This window comes from Zeus faber (genome assembly GCF_960531495.2).
Source record: "Zeus faber genome assembly, chromosome: 3".
NCBI lineage: Eukaryota > Metazoa > Chordata > Actinopteri > Zeiformes > Zeidae > Zeus > Zeus faber.
Genome location: NC_137190.1, coordinates 21111610 through 21131429, shown reverse-complemented (window position 1 = coordinate 21131429; position 19820 = coordinate 21111610). Strand labels below are relative to the sequence as shown.

Here is a 19820-nt window from a genome sequence, read left to right as displayed (position 1 = left end):
GCTGACTGGCTGGCTGACTGGTTGTTTGGCAGGTTGGCTGGTTGGCTGGTTTTTTGGCAGGTAGGGTGGTTGGCTGGTTGTCTGGCCGGTTGGTTGGTTGGCTGACTGGCTGGTTGACTGGCTGGTTGGTTTGTTCAAAACCAAAAATATTCATTAATTACTCTATTGGTTCCACCACTACTATTGAGACTATGTTTTAGTAATTTCCTTAACAATACTCTATTGTCCTGCCATGTTTAAAGCAGCACTATGTAACATTTGGTATTTGGGATTTGGCACCCCTACAGATTCTGAGTGCAATTGCACTTTTACACCACTGTGGTAAAACTGTGTGTCAAAAGTGTCAAAAGTGGTGCGAATAATTGATTTTACCTCACAAATTTGAACCTTATCCATAAAAGTGTAATCACTGTTTGGTTGCTGGTTCTCTCCTCTCCTGCGTGCATTCCTCTGTTTCCAGTGCAAGAAGCTGAACAGGAGGAGAAAGTGTCCACGGACCCTCAGCTGCCGCGCTCTGCCAAGAAGGGCAAAGCCTCGGCGAGCTCCACCCCGCAGACCGGAAGCGTCAAGAAAGAAAGGAAGGGCAAGCACAAAGGTCAGCCTGCCACAATTAAGAAAGGCAATCAGAGTTAGAAGGGCAGGACGGATGATAGGGAAACTAAACGGGAGTAGCAACCTGTTAGACACACTGAGACAAACAAGAGATGGCGTTTAGTACAGGGAGCAAGCTGAAAAAGCAGAACCAAGCAGCAGATACTGACGTAAGCAACTCCTTTTACGCTCTCAACTCAAGAAAAAAAACAAAAAACAAAAAAAAAACACAAGAAGCAGTAACAATAGAAGATAACAATGCACTGAAGACAACACTACAAATTACGATGGAAGTGGGTTTGGCGTATTCCAACCATCAAAGAGATTGTAATCGCTCAGTATGGTCTGCAGTACGATAACGGAAGGGGACAAATTCTCTTTACATGTCGTTGTCCATCAGCTGCAACTGGGTTAGAGGTTTCCAGCCTCACTCAGACTGGAGGAGAGCCTTCCTGCTGATGGTTTCCGGCCACATCTCCAGTTGTGCCGAATGTCACGCTAGGGTTAATGAAGCTGCCTCCCCTGTCAGAAGTCAACTGTCTGTAATGATGTGTGAAGACGGAGATTTCTCAGCTTGCCAACTCAGCATATGACAGACTGACACCCTCGCCCCAAAATAGACGTTCGAAATTAGTGCCGCCATCTTAATAAGAAGAAGGGAAAACTGCTTGACACAAACTTTTGGAGAACTCTTTTCCCTCTCCAGGCTTTTTACACATTCACAACCTTGGTGTGAAGTGTTTGGGCTGACACTGTTTGGCAGAGACATACTCACGGTAAAGTTTAAGGTGCTATTTAACAGCACTTACGATCAAGGGAACTTCAAGGGTTCTATCACAGAAACAATGGATGTTCATGAAATATTGTTTGAGAGAGAGATATCTCTATTTACATTGTAAATAGAGATATTTACATAAACTTCTAGTTACAGCGGGTATATGATATATTAATAGGATTTTCATAATTTTAAATTACAGGGAATTGTTCGGGATTTGATCACAATACAAAGTTTTTCATAAAGGGTATATCTTAAATCTTGACACTCCTGGTTTAAATCAGAATCAGGCCAGAATTAGCATTGAAAAAGCTTAACAGTCTGAAAAAAATAACCAAATATACAAAGATTGCCAAATAAACAAATATACAGAATATACAGAATGTGATGCATTTTACATAAGCAAAGGCCTGCATTACAGTAGAATGGACATTTTTTCTGAACTAATCAGATTGTAGATTGATTAGAGTAGTCGGCAGTTGCACAGGAAACTCAATAAAAAAATAAGACTAGAAAGGCTGCAGTGCAACAGTTGAATCTCATCAGCTGTTGCACTTCCGGCTGTGTGCATACATGTATCTGGTGTATCCTACATGGTCGTAACTCAAAGGAAGAAGTGCGGGCTACTTACAGTATGACAGAGCAGAGGCATCAATTGGAGCCACTGACTGGCCTGTCGCAGTGGAAGAAGGAGTATTGTTATCATTAGTTTGTCAGAATGGCTCAATTGTATTAATTGTTAACTGCAGACATTCTAACCATCAGTAGCTTTCTGGTAGAATTAGATTAGTTGAGATCACAGTCCTCGGAGTGGTATAAACTCATGCATGGTGGCTGGACAGCTGAGCTGGCCTTGACATTTAGAGAAAGCCGCCCCATGAATCAACAGGGGCAGAGCGAGCTAATCCCACGCAGATACAATGCAAACATCTGCTTTCTGCATTGATGTGTAGCGTATTGTCGCATTCGCAAAGTAGGAAAATGTACATTTCCGCAATCACAAGGGCACAGTCACTTTTCCCCAGTCTTTGCTTTGGGGTCATAGCAAGATTACGGGTTATTATGAGTACAGGTAAAGTGAAGCATAGTAGGCCAGTATAATGTCAAAGTTCATAATACATATTTTGATAACCATGGTTAGAAAGTGCATTGCAAACAAAACTGAATTTCCCTGCAATATACTCAATTTATAAATATAGTTTATTGATGTTACCTTGCAGGCTGTGTACTCTCCCTTGTTGATTGCACAAGGTACCAGATAAATATGATAAATTGCAGTAAATCTGGTACAATGGAGAGCACATCCACTAGGTGGGTTAATTTATGTTCCTCCTGTTATGGATGATGTCTGCAGGGGTTTCCATCTATTGATAGTTGAGTCGATGGTAAATAAATAGGCACTGAGGTGTTTTGTCAGTAGAGAAAAAAAAAATGGAGCAAAATGAATACAGTAAGTAATTAACAGTGATAATACAATCATCAGATAATTAGTCAGTAGACCCAATTAACATTTACTTTGACTGCGGAATTCTTAATAATTCGGTTAGGTTTGTATTTGTAATCTATTCATGCTTCAACAGATCGACAGCACGAGGAACGTATTTGCCATACCAGCCCGTCCAATCCGTGCAATGACTTTGTCCCAGATAAAAAAAAAAAAGGGGCAATTGACAAGATTCCAGTCAGAGCAAAGACTAATTAGGCCAGTGGCACCTCACTCAGCGTTCGTCTCTTACACATGTGCAGACAGTACTCGACACCAGAGCCTCGGATAGAAGCCTCATGTGCTGCAGCTCCATTTAAACATTGAATTAGTTGATGTAAAAATAAGTGATGACAATCCCAATATTTTTTGTCAATAACAATTTTTTCTCTACATTTTATTTTCTTATATATAATATCATTATATACATGTCACTACATTTCATGAACTTGGATATATATATATATATATTAGTGTATATAATAAAAACATTCAGTAGAATTAAAGTATGTTGCATTGACCAGGCCATATAAATATACTGTGCGTGAGTGCTTGAAGAATATGTTCCTTCCTTTTATGAAAACTAATTGGATAATCAGGAAACAAAGGAAGCCAGAAGAGACAGTATGCTTTCACAGTTGGTTTATGCGATGCAATAATTGCCTAGAATCCCATTTTGTTCATGTGTTGATGCTGACAGTCTACAGCAGTGCTTCTCAACTGGTGGGTCCCAATCCAAAACTGTGTCACGGGTCAATTTTGAGTGGATTACCAAGCAAATTTATGATTGCTGTACTTTTATTCCGAATCCCACAGGTCACACCATCATGCAGTTGTTTGATCTAATTAAATTAAAGCAAATCGTATTTGCTAGTCGAATCTTTTTCCGGCTTACTGTACTATACATTTTGTGAGACAATATGACTGAGGACAAATGTGGATCCTGGGAGACCTGTTGAGAACCACTGGCTTAGAGTAGATTAATTATTTTTAATGAATCTGGTTAATGTGGTTACCTCTGTATGTTTCATGTTTCATCGACACAACATGTTGTGTTGACGAAACATGAAACAAAACATAGTTGAAACATAACACAACATTGTTGTCGTACCGACTTCCGTTGGCTGAGGAGGACGTGGTGTGTGATGTGTCTCAGCAGGCGCTGATGGCACGGCATCCCACCAGGAGGACGGTCAGGTTCAGATCCTGACGGTCGGTCAGTCTGCCAGCGAGGAGGGCGAGGGTGACCCTGTGATGACCTGCACCCAGTCCCAGAGCAAGCAGGACCTGCGGGTCACCATGCTCAAAAAAGGTATTTATATGTATGTAAAAAATGCAAAAGTAAGAAATCACATTAACACATAATTAAATATTTGCTCCATATTATTGCTATTGTCAATATTGCTCAATATTAGTTCTGCAGGGAATAGGTTAGGCAGGGAAAAGCACATGGTTTGTGTTTTCCAGATGGAAGTAGATGCACCATTTTGATAAACTGAAAGGGCTATATACTATAAACTACTATTTTAACCTCCTATCCAAGACCCGGAACACCCAATGACTACAGGTTACAATTCTGGTCCAAGTATGTGCATCAGCAGATCTATTTTAGAACTGAAATCTCTGGGATTCCCTGGGATCTGGGCGACGACCATGAACAGAGTGGTAACAGCTGGAGAAGCAGAGGAAGGAGAGAGCCTGCAACCAGGGTGGGGAGGGTTGGCGCAAACCACAGCTTCCAAAAGGAAGAAACTCAAAGCAAGCTACAGAATCTTCAATGGAAAAACACCCCCAGGGTTGCCCGAGAGGGGGGCGGGATGAGCACCACAACCGGACAGACCGAAGGTTAACCACACAGGGCACCAGAATTATGACGACGAGAGTGCATTGTATTTGTGGCAAGGCCTGTAATAACGAGAAGGCCAGGAAGATTGACCAGGCCAGGATGAGATGCTTCACAGAGGCATCAAGGAAACAGTGCCCAGGAACTATGCCTGAAGAGACGCAGGAGGAGTCAGGCCCAGAGCCAACCCACAGCATCCTGACCCACCAAGTGTCACTTGCACATACTGTCAGCAGTCCACTCCACCCATGGACCGATGGTCCCAATCCAGCAGGAAGACCAAGTGGCAGCAGTTCCATGAGGACGTGGATCGGGTGCTGGAGGTGACTGCAAAGGGGGAAGTGGACCACCAGCTGAAAACAATGGCCACAATCATTGTCAGCATTAGCAATAGCAGTAGAGAGGTTTGGGACAGAGGCGGTCAAACCAACACCATCGGCAAACATTACACTCTGAATTAGTGGTTGACCAATTAATATGTCGGCCGATTAATCGGGCCGATGTTCTGCATTTGATATAATCGGCATCGGCCGATGCCTGCCCTCACAAGCCGATAAACAAAAAATGTTGCGTAAGGGTGGAAGGTAGAAACGGTATAGAAAGTAAACCCATATGAATTTGCCCTACAGTATCGATATTTGAGTGTACCATGCTGACCAGCAGAGCAAAGGGATGTACCTATTTATCACATGGAACACGAGAAAGAAGCGGCACGGGGGGAGCGAGGGGAAGGTACAACTGCAAAATTAAACAAGCGTGATGATATGTTGCTATTTTGGTGATGTACAAAGACTGAACTAAAATATATTAAACTAAATTATTTTGTGTCTGTTATTATATATAAGAATTTGTACAAGTAATAACCTGGAGCCGCAACTCAATCACCAGACCAACCACGCCACGTGATACCACCAGCCTCCATGCAATTATTAAATAGATTAATCCACGGTTTTTATTAAAGCCATTTTAAGAAGCATTTTGTGACTTTTGGTATTTGCGCCCCTACAGTTTCTCAGCGCAATTGCACTTTTTTAAATCACAAACATCACAAAACTCAGTTATTTATTTTACCGGACTAATTTGAACCTTATTGGGCAAGTTTCAATAATTGTCTACAGTATGTTACAAAGGTAAATATAATGTGCAAATATAATGTACACCTAGGTTTACAGTGCCCCTTGCATGGACCTCACCGCTTCCTTGAGCCATATACTGAGTGCTTGCTGCGCCCTCTCTCCCCGTGGGGAGGGACGGGGCCCCCTACTACTGGCGTGACGGTCTACTGGGGCAGCACAAACCTCGTTGCGCAATGAAAGTGAGGGCCGGCGCGCACCGGCTGAAGTCAGGTGGGATCCCGGCCCTGCTGGACGCAGCGCTGGCCTATCTCGCCCACCCGCTGGGGAGGTGGAGCAGCTACGTTAGAAAGAGGGAGGGAATGAAAGAGGTGCCATACTCCATATAGTCAGTGTACCATCGAAATTATTTTGAAGCCGTTATTTGAGGGTAAAAAAGTTACATACGTAGTGTTGCTTTAAGTGCGATACTCTTGAGATAAGACATCTGCTGGCTCTGTCACGCAGTGCAAAAATGAGCAGTAGAGTCGGCTCCTCGCCTCTAGCGACGTAACTTCCGGCTGAGACGATGCACATTTTTTATTTTCAAATATTTTTCTAAATAAATATTTATATTTCAATACATTAGTGTTAAATGTTCATTGGACCAAAAGTAAAGAGATGCTGATGGGTGCTACTGTGTGCACTAACATTGTTTATTTTTTATTTGTAAGTTTACAAATTTTCACTCTCTAAGAAACAAGGAGATGCTAATATCTTCTGATAAATGCTGTTGTTAAGTGCACTAAAACTAAAAAAAATATGATTACCTGTGGACATTTATTTAGTTGATACATTTTTTTATTTAAAACAAGTGCACTGCAGATTACAGATCTACTTAAGCAAACAGAGCCAATACAGACAATAACATTAGTGTTAAATTAATTTTAATTTAAGTTTAGAAATTTTCTGTCATTTGTTATTATTAAATTGTGTATGTTATCAGATAAAAAAAAATAGATGAAAAACCCATATTGATCGACCTCTACTCTGAATCACTGAGCAGTCAGGATCCAGCAGCTCAGGAAGAAGCGCAGGTCTCTCAGGAAGCGGTTCAAGGGGGCAGGGGAAGTCGAGTGGACAGACTTGGCAGATCTCCGGGCAATCCTCAGAAAGAAACTTGTGATACTATGCAGAGGCAGGGGCAAAGAAGAAGGCGAAGGGAAAGCGCAAGGAAGAGAGAACCATTCCTGGCCAATCCCTTTAAGCTGACCAAGCAGCTCCTCGGTCAGAAGTGCACCGGCCACCTGACATGCTCCAAAGAGGACATCAACGTTCATCTCAAGCGCACATACAATGACCCTGCAAATGATCAAGCTATGGGGTCCTGTAGCACACTGACATCACCGACAGACCCAACAACAACGTTCAACCTGAAGAAGCTCTGGATGAGCAATGTGGAAGCAGTTGTGAGGGGGCCAAGGGCAAGCTCAGCACCAGGCCCAAGCTGAGTTCTCTACAAAGTCTATAAGAACTTAACAAAGGTACTTCACCAACTATGGAGGGCCTTGGAGGTTGTCTGGAGAAAGGGGAAGATCGCCCAGACATGAAGGCACGCTGAAGGGGTATGGATACCCAAGGAGGGGGGACCTGGGAAGATTTGCCCTTTTCATATCATCTCCTTGCTCAGTGTTAAAAGCAAGATCTTCTATATCACTGAAGCCAAGCGATTCTCCAACTTCCTGCTGAGTAATAGTTACATCGACACAGCTGTGCAAAAAGGAGGCATTTCAGTGTGTCTGGAACACACAGGCGTGGTGACCCAGATCATTAGGGAGGCGATAGAGGGCAGAGGGGACCTGACTGTGCATTGGCTGGATCGTGCCAATGCCTACGGCTCGAGACCCCACAAGCTGCTTGAGGTGGCATTGCAGAAACACCATGTCCCCCCAAGGTGAAAGACCTAATCCTGGACTACTACAGCAAGTTCAGCATGAGAGGCTTTTCTGGCCCAGTGACATCTGAGTGGCACCAGCTTGAAGTGGGAATAATCACCGGTTGCACTATCGGCTCAGAGACTGAGTGCTCAGGCCATCTCAGCAGGTCCGGAACCAGGAAACCGGCAATCAGGGACTTTATGGATGACCTCACGGTGACGACAACATCAGTGCTAGGAGTAAGATGGATCCTGCAGGGACTGGAGAAACTCACGTCTTGGGCATGCATGAGTTTCAATCCAGCAAAATCTCGGTCCATGGTTTTGAAGAAAGGGAAGCTGGTGGACAAGTTCCGCTTTAATATGGGAGAACAGCAGGGTGGTCAGGTGTGTGGATGGGATGGATTGAGCAGCCACACCTGACCTGGATCTAGGTGTTTGGGTCAGGGTGGCTGCACACCAGTTGCTCATTGGTTGGGATAATGAGAAGCAAGTTAAAACCCCCATCCACATACACACTCAGGATGGGAGCCCTGTCATGATATGTTCGATCTGCTCCTGGCTAATTCCACCGAGCCTCCTCTCTACAATAAACTGGTGTCTACAACCCATCGTCGTCTGTGTCTCTGTGCCGGAGGGCGCTGAAAACACCACTTGGGTGGAATGTGGTAGGCGGAACTGCCACAAGCAGATTCTGACCATCACAGGGAAGCTGGTGATGAGTCTTGGAAAGGTCTTCAACAGCAGCCTGAAGGATGCAGAATCTATCAGAGCTACCACCACCAATCTGAAAGGGCTGGCTGAGAGCTGTGGACAGGTCTGGACCCCTGGAAAATTCAAGGCCTGGCTCTAGCAGCACCGGTTCCTCCCAAGAATTCTCTGGCCCTTGCTGATCTACAAGGTACCCATTTCAGCGGTGGAAGGCTTCGAGTCTGACTTTCAGGAAATGGTACTTCCATTTTGGTCAAGGCACAAAGTCCTCTTGGGAAGGGTCGCACAACGCAAGGCCGGACTTGGGAGCACAACTTCAGCCCGGTAAGGCCCCTTTGTGGCAAGGAGTAGGAGTAGGCTGGTCCAGGAGGAGGTGCAGGCCACCGTGGACGAGGAGAGAACTACTAAGGCAGTGGCCATGAAACAACAAGGAGCCTGAATAAAGTAGGCGATGGAGCGAAAGGTCAACTGGGAGGACATCTGGTACGGGATCCCTAAAGAATCAAGTTCCTTATACAGGGAGTCTACAATGTCCTGCCAAGCCCATCAAGCCTGTTCAGATGGGGCAAAGTGGACACACCAGCTCGCTCCCTGTCTGCCAAGAAGAGCACCCTTGAGCATATCCTCAGCTGCTCCTCCAAGCCATGGGCGCTATTGCTGGCGCTATTGCATGACCAGGTCCTCAAATCCATTGCTGAGGCAATCAGCATGGGGATCAATGACAGCAGGCACGTCCACTCAACAAACAAAGTGATCGCATTCGTCAAAGAGGGAGAGCGACCAAATCAGAAACCCAAGTGCAGCTCAGCTGGTCTGCTGCCCACAGCACAGGACTGGGTGATGACAGTTGACCTGGAGAGGCAGCTGAAGATTTCACCTCACATCACTCAGACCTCGCTGAGAGCAAACATCCTCCTGGTCTATGAGGCCACGAAGCAGCTCATCTTGCTGGAACTCATGGTTCCTTCCTTCGGGGGAGAAGATGGAGGAGGCGCAGGAGAGCACGAGAGCAAAATACCAGGAGCTGGTAAAGGACCTTCGCAAAGACCAGGTGCATGCTGATCGAGGTGGGTTGCAGAGGTTTTGCAGTGCAATCCCTGAGCAAAGCATACGGAACCCTGGGCATCACCGGTCTAAGCAGGAGGAGAACCATCAGTAAGAACTCGGAGAAAGCTGAGAAAGCCTCTAGATGGACTTGGCTAAGAAGAGGAATCCAGTGGGGTCTGTAGCACGCCACTTAGACTCTCGGACTGAGACTTGATCAACCCTAGTTGGGTCACCTAGACAAGGGTGTATGTATGATAGTTAAAAGACTCGAAACACCCAATGACTACAGGTTACATCACTGATGATGTGTCCAAGTACAGTATGTGCATCAGCAGATGTATTTTAGAACTCTGATTTAATCCTCAGATGAGATCAGTCTCTCAACATCCGTTCACCTAAAGCATATAATCACAAATGTATCTAAGGTTTTTGGTCAACATGGCTTAATGTTGTTTTTGAATACATTTAATAATAATAATAAAAATAATACATTATACTATTAATGTAGATTAATATTTCATATAAATTATTTTCATTAATTAATGTACTATACAAACTAATATCAACCATTTAGTTATTATTTATTTAATCATTAGTTTATTAAAAACAAAAATAGGGTTCGATTTAAGATTAAGGTAACCCTTCATGCACTTGTGAGAGCTGCAGTAAGGGTCTTGCAGTCCATTCAACACAGCACAACCTGCTGCATGGTTCTCTGTTGCAGTGATGGATGATGCAGTGCTGACTGAGCCAAATATGTAATATCAGCTTCTCACCGCACACCAGCTCGCTGCTACAGTACAGTAGTAATACTGTGTCCGTGCAGTTAAGCCTTTCTACCTATAAACCAAAATGTCATGAGACAGTTATGACAATGTTTTTTCAGCAGATGCTACTTCCATTTGCAGGAATATGGTGATCTATTGTGTGCAATGTGCTTTTGTTCATGTTAGTTCCGCGGTAGTAGCCATAAATAGTGAGGAGGCAGTCACACTGTTAGGCAGTGCACTAAAACAAAACGGCAGTAAACTGATAACACTTATTGCAAAAGTCAAGTCTGGTGAGATTTATTTGTGTAACCCTTTATTACAGTTATGTCTGAACGAGCTTTACAGGTCCCAGGGCACAGACGGTTTATGAAAGGCCAGTTTACAATTTACGACGAAAGATTTGAAGAGAAAGTGGTTGCCGGTATAAAACAAAAAGTAGAATGCAATGAAATGCAAAAATACACTCCAGAAAGATGTAAGTGACTTTGACTGCTGTGCACTGGTGCAGCTTTGTATAAAGCAGTTTGGCTTTTGTTATTAATTCAATAGTTTTCAAGACAGACCCCAGAGATACTGTATACACAGTTCAGTTCAGTTTGTAGCAGCTAGCGGCAGGATTTTTCTCTTTTAATGTTCTATGCTATTCTCTGAAGGCAACGCAGAGCCAAATTACACAAAGCATGGACGGAAGCAATTATTTTCATTATGACTATAATGTCTGTCCTGGTGTTTTCATTTGAGACATTGTAAAAACCATGGCATTGCATCAGGGTGTCTAAAGTAAGCCTAAATAGAGAGTAATATATTTCTTATTATTAAAAAATTGACAAAAATGTCTAAATTGACATTTTCAATGGCCACTCTTTGGGTATCTAAGGTATTTCCAGCAGTATGAATTTCGATGAAGAGGAGGATGACGAAGATGAGGTGAGCTCCAGCTCCTCGCAGCTCAACAGCAACACGAGGCCTGGCTCTGCCACCAGCAAGAAGTCATGCAAGGTATTTATAATGCACCGCTTCTCACTTTTTTTTCTCTTTCAACCTGATCTGTTTCAAAGGAGAACCTGAGCTGGCGCTGTATAGTTTGGTATTATGGGATGCAAATGTCACACCAGGCTCCTTGGCTTTTCTTTCTGCCCTGAAAGCAGGTCATATATAAATATCAAATGGCAACTCCATAATGGCTTTTTTCCAGGTTGGAGGCTTTTTTGGGGGATTTTGAACTTCCCCACGTCATTCATCAGTTTTTATTCGCTGCGTGGGCTCCTGCTTAATACAATTCCCCTGTCTATTTTAAAACTTGTGGGGTTGATGCAATCAGTCGACTAGCTATTGAAATGGATTCATATTGCCACCTTGAAACCATGCCAACAGATGTTTGGGCATGGTTTTTTATCTTTTTTATTATACTGTATTTAAATTCGGCTTTCAACCTTTCATACAAACACAATTTTTTAGAACTTATTTTGCAAATACTTTAGTGTTTCTCAGTCCCCTGAGCTGCTGATGCCCATGCTCCTTAACCGATAAATGTTTTTGGACAGTTCTGCCTGCCACACACCACTAAGTGGCTTTTTCAGGGCCCTCTGACACAGAGACATAGGTAGAGATGTTGGAAAAACACCGGTTTATTGTAGAGCGTGACAAGATGTAACAAGATGGAAGGAGATGGGCACATCATGACAGAGGCTCTCTCTGTGTGTGTGTGTGTGTGTGTGTGGGGATGGGTGACTTACCTGTTGCTTGTTGATTGCTCTAACGAGCAACAGGCGCACAGCCACCCTGATCCCGGCCCCAATTACCTAGACCCAAGAGAGACGTGTGGCTGCTTAAACCACATACACTTACACAACAGCTGTTTACCAGATCGGTTTCATGGAACTAGAGGACGTAAAACTGTGTCCAGCCCTTATCCAAATCTACTAAAGAAACTTAATGAAACAGGCACCACTATTATCGTAAAACATAGAATAGTAACACGAGTTAGTCCCCGTTCTCCTCAAACCTCAAATTAATATCCACATTTTCCACACCAGCTCCTTATTTTAGACCATGCGTTCTCATTCTACTCCGTCCCCAGCGGATTTTCTCGTCTTCAGATTCATTACCTCCCTTTTTATGGAAATAGAAATTCAAACTCACTCACCGACAACCAGTCAGACATTTCCAATTATAGGTGCATGTGTGTGTGTGTGCGTGTGTGCGTGTGTGTGTGTGTGTGTGTGTGTGTGTGTGTGTGTGTGTGTGTAGGAGGCTGCCTCTGTGTCCACCCCGCCGGTGAGCGAACCTGCCGTGGACGTGGACGACCTGGAGGAGTTTTCCCTGCGTCCGGCGCCCCAGGGGGTCCGGGTGAAGTGCAGGATCACCAGGGACAAGAAGGGCATGGACCGAGGCATGTACCCCACCTACTACCTCCACCTGGAGAGGGAGGACGGCAAGAAGGTGAGAGGAAGATCCGCTGGTAAAAGTGAACATGTTACGGAGAAGCATATGATCCGCTGCCCACGAGACAGCAAAAGTGCCCATTCACTTATGGCTGCACTCTTTTTTTTCCCGACTTGTTATTTACATAATTATTTTGTTGTACTTAAGATTGAAAGGTTAAGTATGAGATAATGTGGAGTCAGGGGGTCATTATCGCAAAATGACCCCTGATCAGGTTCCGGGAATTATTTTGCGATAATGACCAGCTGGCTGCAATTTCCTCTCATTACACACCTACTTACTAAATAAATGAATGCATTGACACAGAATATTGAAAAATAGTCCACAGCAACATATTTCGCAAATATAGTGAGCTATTGTCCATATTAATTAAACATTGCCCGGAGTGATACGAAGGACGTGAATCCAGACGTTGCCTGTGACAACGGTCATTATTAACAGACAGCGGTCATTAATCAGAAAGAACTGACTGCTGATTGTCGCTATTGACCAATCAGAATAGAGTATTCCACAGAGCTGTGTAACACGCAGCAATATTTGCACTGAAATCCACATTGTTGAACTGTAAACATCTCAAGTGTGGGGCTTGCTAAATATATGTTGTCAGCACAGCTGCCGAACCTAAGTTGGGATCAGATCAGAAAACACAGGCGGAGCCGAGAAGACGTGGACTTTTATTTTCAGCGTATGCTCTTCACTGTGTCTGTGCACGGCCGTGAACAACAGTCCCACCCAAAAGCTGTGCTGTTTGGTAATCTCCCGAACAAACAACACATTCTTAATGTGTGTTGTATGTTTATTTGTGTTAAATTGTATTTTTATTACCATTTTAATTAAGATTTGAGTAACATTCCATTTCACTAAATCAGGTGCAGGGGAGGTTTAAAGAGGTTTAAAGATCTATCATGTGCTGCAGAAAGAGAGAACTGTGAACTCTGAACCAAAGGCAATGACTCAGTCTCCAACTTCAGAGACTATACTATACTACATTCAAGATTCAAGAGATTTTTTCGTCACATACATATACATACGTTCATACATACTGCATAGGCAGTGAAATTATTGTGAGTGAGATTACGTACAGAGATTATGAGATTATGTACAATAGTAACTAAACCAAACATCATAGCTAACCTAATTCCTACTTGGAAAATAACTGAGACTAACTGATACCTAAAACTTAATGCAGTTAATGAATAGAATACTATAAATAAAATAACATAAAAGTCAAATAAGACTCAAAAAAATAATACAAAGTGGGGGTACAAAATAGAAGGGATTGTTTGCTTACTAATTTGTGCTTTGGCCCGGCTGGCCCTAGGTGTTCCTGCTCGCCGGCAGAAAGAGAAAAAAGAGTAAAACATCGAATTACCTAATTTCCATCGATCCCACGGATCTTTCTCGAGGCGGAGAGAGCTTTATTGGAAAGCTGAGGTGAGGCTGCTTTTATTTGTCGACCGTAATCAATAGAAAGACATTCTAGTGTCGTTCCTAATCTTACAGACTCAAACATCAAAGACACATAATGTTTGTATGATTTATTCCTCCGTCTCCCGTCTGTGTATTTAATACCAAGCCGTCCTGTGGTTTTGCAATGCAGATTTTCTGTTTGTCGGTTTTTGAAATGCGTCGCAACCCAAATTTCCGCACTCCGCAGATCCAACCTCATGGGGACGAAATTCACGGTGTACGACAACGGTCTGAACCCTGTGAAAGGCACCACCAGCCTGGAAGCCAGCAACGTGCGCCAAGAGCTGGCCGCCATTTGCTACGTGAGTCCTTTCAAACGTAGTCCCTCCGAGGGCCAGCACCCAAATATAGATTCATAATAATTTTGTATATTGTTGGTATTATGTAAATGGTGGAGGTCCATGATGTCAATATTCTAATAGTTTAACTTGTTGACGCTTATACAACAGCACAACTCCATGCCCACATGCTTCGATTTATTACAGCGGCATTTATTATAGATCCCAAAAACTGTATTATTGACCCCTCATGGATTATTTGTCACAATATACTGCTCACCATGCTTTCCATCATCTGAAACTAGGAAACCAATGTCTTAGGATTCAAAGGGCCGCGCAAAATGAGCGTCATTATTCCTGGGATGAACATGGACCACGAGAGAGTCTCCATCCGCCCTCGAAACGTAAGCGCCATCAAACCACGCCTCGACGGACACGCCGGTGCCCGCACGGCCGGGACACCGTGGGCCATTTCTGAAGGGGTTGTAAACAGACTTCCCTTCTCTCTCTGCTACACGCAGGACCACGAGTCGCTGTTGGCGCGGTGGCAGAACAAGAACACGGAGAGCGTGATCGAGCTCCACAACAAGACGCCGGTTTGGAACGACGACACGCAGTCCTACGTGCTCAACTTCCACGGCAGAGTCACACAGGCGTCGGTCAAGAATTTCCAGATCATCCACGACAACGACCGTGAGTTCAACAACTTCAAAACGTCTTTCAGCGAAGCGTAAAACCAATGATAAAATAATAATAATAATAATAATCTAGTTTGGACAAGACGGATTAAGTACACTGGCAGTTTTTTAATCAAATAAAATAATTAATTAAAATAATGAATAAATATTATATATATATAAATAAACTGTATATGTGTATATATATATATATATATATATATATATATATATATATATATATATATATATATATATATATATATATATATATACACACACACACACACACACCCTGTGGGCCCACCACCTGCAGGGATAGGCGTTGGCGTCAGGTGCAATGCCAGCGGGGCGGCAGGGAAAGACGAAGGGCCTGGGCCTGCTGATCCTCTGCTTCGTAGACTAGTGGAAGGGACGTGGAATGTCACGAAGGAGAAGGAGCCGGAGATGGTGCAGGAGGTGGAGCGGTACCAACTAGATATAGTTGGGCTGACCTCTACGCACACCACTGGCTCTGGAACCAAACTCCTGGAGAGGGGCTGGACTCTAACCTTTTCATGGGTTGCCCAAGGTGAGAGGCGCCGGGTGGGTGTGGGGATGCTCACGAGCCCCCGGCTGTGTGCAGCTGTGTTGGGGTTTTCCCCAGTGAACGAGAGGGTCGCCTCTATGCGACTACAAGTTGCTAAGGGGAAAGCTCTGACTGTTGTGTGTGCTTATGCACCGAACACCAGTTCAGCGTATTCGGCCTTCTTGGAGTCTCTGGGTGGGGTCCTGGAAGGGGCTCCACCTAGAGACTCTATAGTTATACAGGGAGACTTCAACGCTCACGTGGGCAACGATGGAGAAACCTGGAGGTGATTGGGAGGAACGGCCTGCCTGATCTGAATCCGAGTGGGGCTTTGTTATTGGATTTCTGTGCTAGTCATGGATTGGCCATAACGAACACCATGTTCGAGCATAGGGTGGCTCATAAGTGTACGTGGTACCAGACCACCTTAGGTCAAAGATCGATGATCGACTTTGTAGTCGTGTCATCAGATCTGCGGCCGTGTCTTGGACACTCGGGTGAAAAGAGGAGCAGAGCTGTCAACTAATCATCACCTGGTGGTGAGTTGGATCAGATAGCAGGGGAGGTTGCCAGATAGACCTGGAAAACCCAAACGTGTAGTGAGGGTGAACTGGGAACGCCTGGTGGATGCCCCTGTCCGCAAGGTCTTCAACTCCTACCTCTGGAAGAATTTTTCGCGCATCCCGGGAGAGGTTGGGGACATGGAATCCGAGTGGGTCATGTTCAAAACCTCCATTGCAGGGGCAGCTGCTAGGAGCTGTGGTAGGGATGCAGTCGATGCCTGTCGTGGCGGTATCCCAAGAACCCGTTGGTGGACACCAGCGGTGAAGGAAGCCGTCAAGCTGAAGAAGGAGGCCTTTCGGGCTTGGCTGGCCCAGGGGTCTCCCGAGGCAGCAGACAGGCGGTCACTGAAGCAAAAACCCGGGTGTGGGAGAAGGACTTTCGTTTGGCCTCAAGGAAATTCTGGCAAACTGCTCGGCGACTCAGAAAAGGAAAGCAGGGCTTAGCTCAGGCTGTGTTCAGCCGGAGAGGAGAACTGCTGACCTGGACTGGGGATATTGGCGGGCGGTGGAAAGAGCACTTTGAGGAACTCCTGAACCCGACCAATATGTCCTCAGGGGAAGAGGCAGAGTCTGAAGACTCAGGGGAAGTCTCGTCCATATGCCTGGCAGAGGTCTCTGAGGCAGTTAAAAAGCTCCTCAGGGTGGATGAGATTTGCCCTGAGATGCTGAAGGCTCTGGACATTGTTGGGCTGTCTTGGTTGACACGACTCTTCAGTGTGGCATGGATGTCGGGTACAGTACCTGTGGAGTGGCAGACCGGGGTGGTGGTTCCCATTTTTACAAAGGGGGACCGGAGGGTTTGCTCCAATTATAGGGGTATCACACTACTCAGCCTCCCTGGGAAGGTTTACTCCAGGGTGCTGGAAAGGAGGCTCCAGCCGATTGTCGAACCTCCGATTCAGGAGGAGCAATGCGGATTCCGTCCTGGACGTGAACAGTGGACCAGCTCTTTACCCTTGCAGGGTTGCTGGGGGGGTCGTGGGAGTTTGCCCATCCAGTCTACATGTGTTTTGTGGACCCGGAGAAGGCTTTCGACCGTGTTCGTATTCTCGGCACAAAGTCAAACACGTTCTCAGTGGGTGTTGGACTCCGCCAAGGTTGCCCCTTGTCCCCGATTCTGTTTGTGATATTCATGGACAGGATCTCAAGGCACAGCCGAGGTGAGGAGAGTGTCCGGTTTGGGAACCTCAGAATTGCATCTCTGCTTTTTGCAGATGATGTGGTTTTGTTGGCTTCATCAGACCGCGACCTCCAGCACGCACTGGGGCGGTTTGCAGCCAAGTGTGACGCGGTCAGCATGCCGGAAAAGGGTAGAGTGCTTGTACCGGACCGTTGTGGTGAAGAGGGAGCTGAGCTGGAAGGCAAAATTCTCAATTTACGTCCATCTACGTCCCAACCCTCACCTATGGTCATGAGTATTGGGTCGTGACCGAAAGAACGAGATCGCGAATGCAAGCGGCCGAAATGAGTTTCCTCCGTAGGGTGGCTGGGCTCAGCCTAAGAGATAGGGTGAGGAGCTCGGACATCCGGAGGGAGCTCCGAGTAGAGTCGCTGCTCCTTCGCGTCAAAAGGAGCCAGTTGAGGTTGTTCGGGCATCTGATCAGGATGCCTCCTGGGCGCCTTCCTGTGGAGGTTTTCCGGGCACGTCCAACTGGTAGGAGAACACGGGTTAGACCCAGAACGCGCTGGAGGGATAACATATCCCAGCTGGCGTGGGAACGCCTCGGGGTCCCCCAGGAGGAACTGGAAAACGTTGCTGGGGAGAAGCCTGCTCAGCCTGCTGCCACCGTGACCCCAGCCCCTGATAAGAGGAAAATGGTTGGATGGATGGATAATACATATATATTTTTTGCTATTTTTTGCCGAGTGCTTCTCAGATCACATATGGTTTATATGAATTTTAAACCAGGTTAAACCTGCTGGATTAAGTTTCTCTGTTCCGTTATCCCAAAGGCTCTTACGCCGTAGATCCACTTACTGTATTTGTCCTGTTTAAAGTACATTCATAAATAATAAATATACTTTTAATAACCATCTAAATCATGTTACTTAACACGCTCTTTTTTACAAACTGTACACGTCCATGCCTCAGACATTTTTTTGTTTTCGACAAATCTCAGCCCCAAGCAAGGGGAAAAAAAAAACCCCTGGAAGACAAGTTGAGAATCTAAATCTATCACCCTCTGAACATCTCTATCCTACCAAGTCGTGTCTGGAATTCAAAATCAAACCTTTGGTGAATCTGCATTTGACAAAACACCCGAAAGCTGCAGGAGATGTCGCTGAGAATATGTTCAAAGCGATGGTTAAAAGTCTTGGGAATGAAGCAGGAGATTGTAGTTGCTTTACCTCCTAGATTTCTACCTTATATTGTTATGCTTTTCAAGGGGTAAATATTGTTTTATACTACAGTGCTCTATCTTTTATGTTTTTATGTTGGATACATATATAGATAGATAGATAGAAATGACAAATATAACCTAAAAACTAACAGAGAAACAATAACAATTAATAAAAAAATAAAATAAATCACAGAAAATGTTTAAAGGAAGAATTTGGTGATAAACAGTAACTCATGAAACAAACCTAACAGTGAATCAGAAAGATGTACAATTGTAATGTACAATAAACCTATTAAATATAAGCCTGAAATTGAACAAAACGGGAAACATGGAAAAATAAACATAAAAATGTTAACAGTAAACAAGACGTTGGTAATAAAACCTAAAAATGAACAGTAAACATACACCTCTGTGTCGACAAATTCACATTCTGGTAGTCGTGCAATTTGTGCGATTTTGCTCAAGTATTGCACAACGACCAGAATGTTGTACGTTGTTTATTCAGTCAAAATTATTTACCGCTTTCTCTGTCCAGGTCCATCTTGTAAATAAGACTAACCTGAACCCAAAAAAATAAATAAATAAAGGTAAACTGAAAAAAGGTAAACTCCTCCCCCAGCCGACTACATTGTTATGCAGTTTGGCCGCGTGGCTGAGGACGTCTTCACCATGGACTATAACTACCCCATGTGCGCCCTGCAAGCCTTCGCCATCGCCCTCTCCAGCTTCGACAGCAAGTTGGCCTGTGAGTAGCGAACCCCGCCATGCCGCGCCTCCGCCCCCCCCCCCTTCCCCCCTTCCCCACCGACGCACTTGAAGACGCCCTCCAACCTGAGGCTGCGGTTCCAGTCGCCCCTGCGGTGGGGGCTGAGATCTCCAAATGAGCAAGGAACCGACGAGCGGGACGCTATCCGCGATTTGTCTGAGAGTGCTGTACAGCTCGTCTTCAGTGTGTGCATGTTGCGCGTTTGTGTGTGTGTGTGTGTGTGTGTGTGTGTGTGTGTGTGTGTGTGTGTGTGTATTCATGGGAAAAGGTCTTCTTTGACGAAAGGAAAAAAAAAAAAAAAAAAAGGGCAAAAAGCACAAAGAGTCGTCCACAATCGAGATCCTGTTTAATCTAACCGCGTCATGTTTGTAATGGATTTAAAAAAAAAAGAAACCACTTGTGTTTTGTTTGGTTCCAGCTGTGATATCATCCGTAACTAACAGCTGCCCGTCATTAAACGAAACATCGCTACTCGTTGTTTAATAGTCCGCCGCAAAAAAACC

At 44.8% G+C, this 19820-nt stretch overlaps 1 protein-coding gene across 1 annotated transcript in view; it reads left to right on the top strand.

Moving 5' to 3' along the window:
* The window catches only part of tub (TUB bipartite transcription factor), a gene marked incomplete at both ends in the record, with an annotated part of 38111 nt that extends 18807 nt beyond the window's left edge, over nt 1–19304 (top strand). Inside the window, 9 exons of the mRNA XM_079998301.1 lie at nt 461–595; nt 4006–4171; nt 11096–11207; nt 12459–12650; nt 13975–14087; nt 14311–14425; nt 14707–14805; nt 14923–15094; nt 19171–19304. Coding sequence (XP_079854427.1) covers nt 461–595; nt 4006–4171; nt 11096–11207; nt 12459–12650; nt 13975–14087; nt 14311–14425; nt 14707–14805; nt 14923–15094; nt 19171–19304 — 1238 coding nt within the window. The remainder of the gene's footprint in view (nt 1–460; nt 596–4005; nt 4172–11095; nt 11208–12458; nt 12651–13974; nt 14088–14310; nt 14426–14706; nt 14806–14922; nt 15095–19170) is intronic.
* Between the last annotated feature and the right edge of the window lie 516 nt (nt 19305–19820).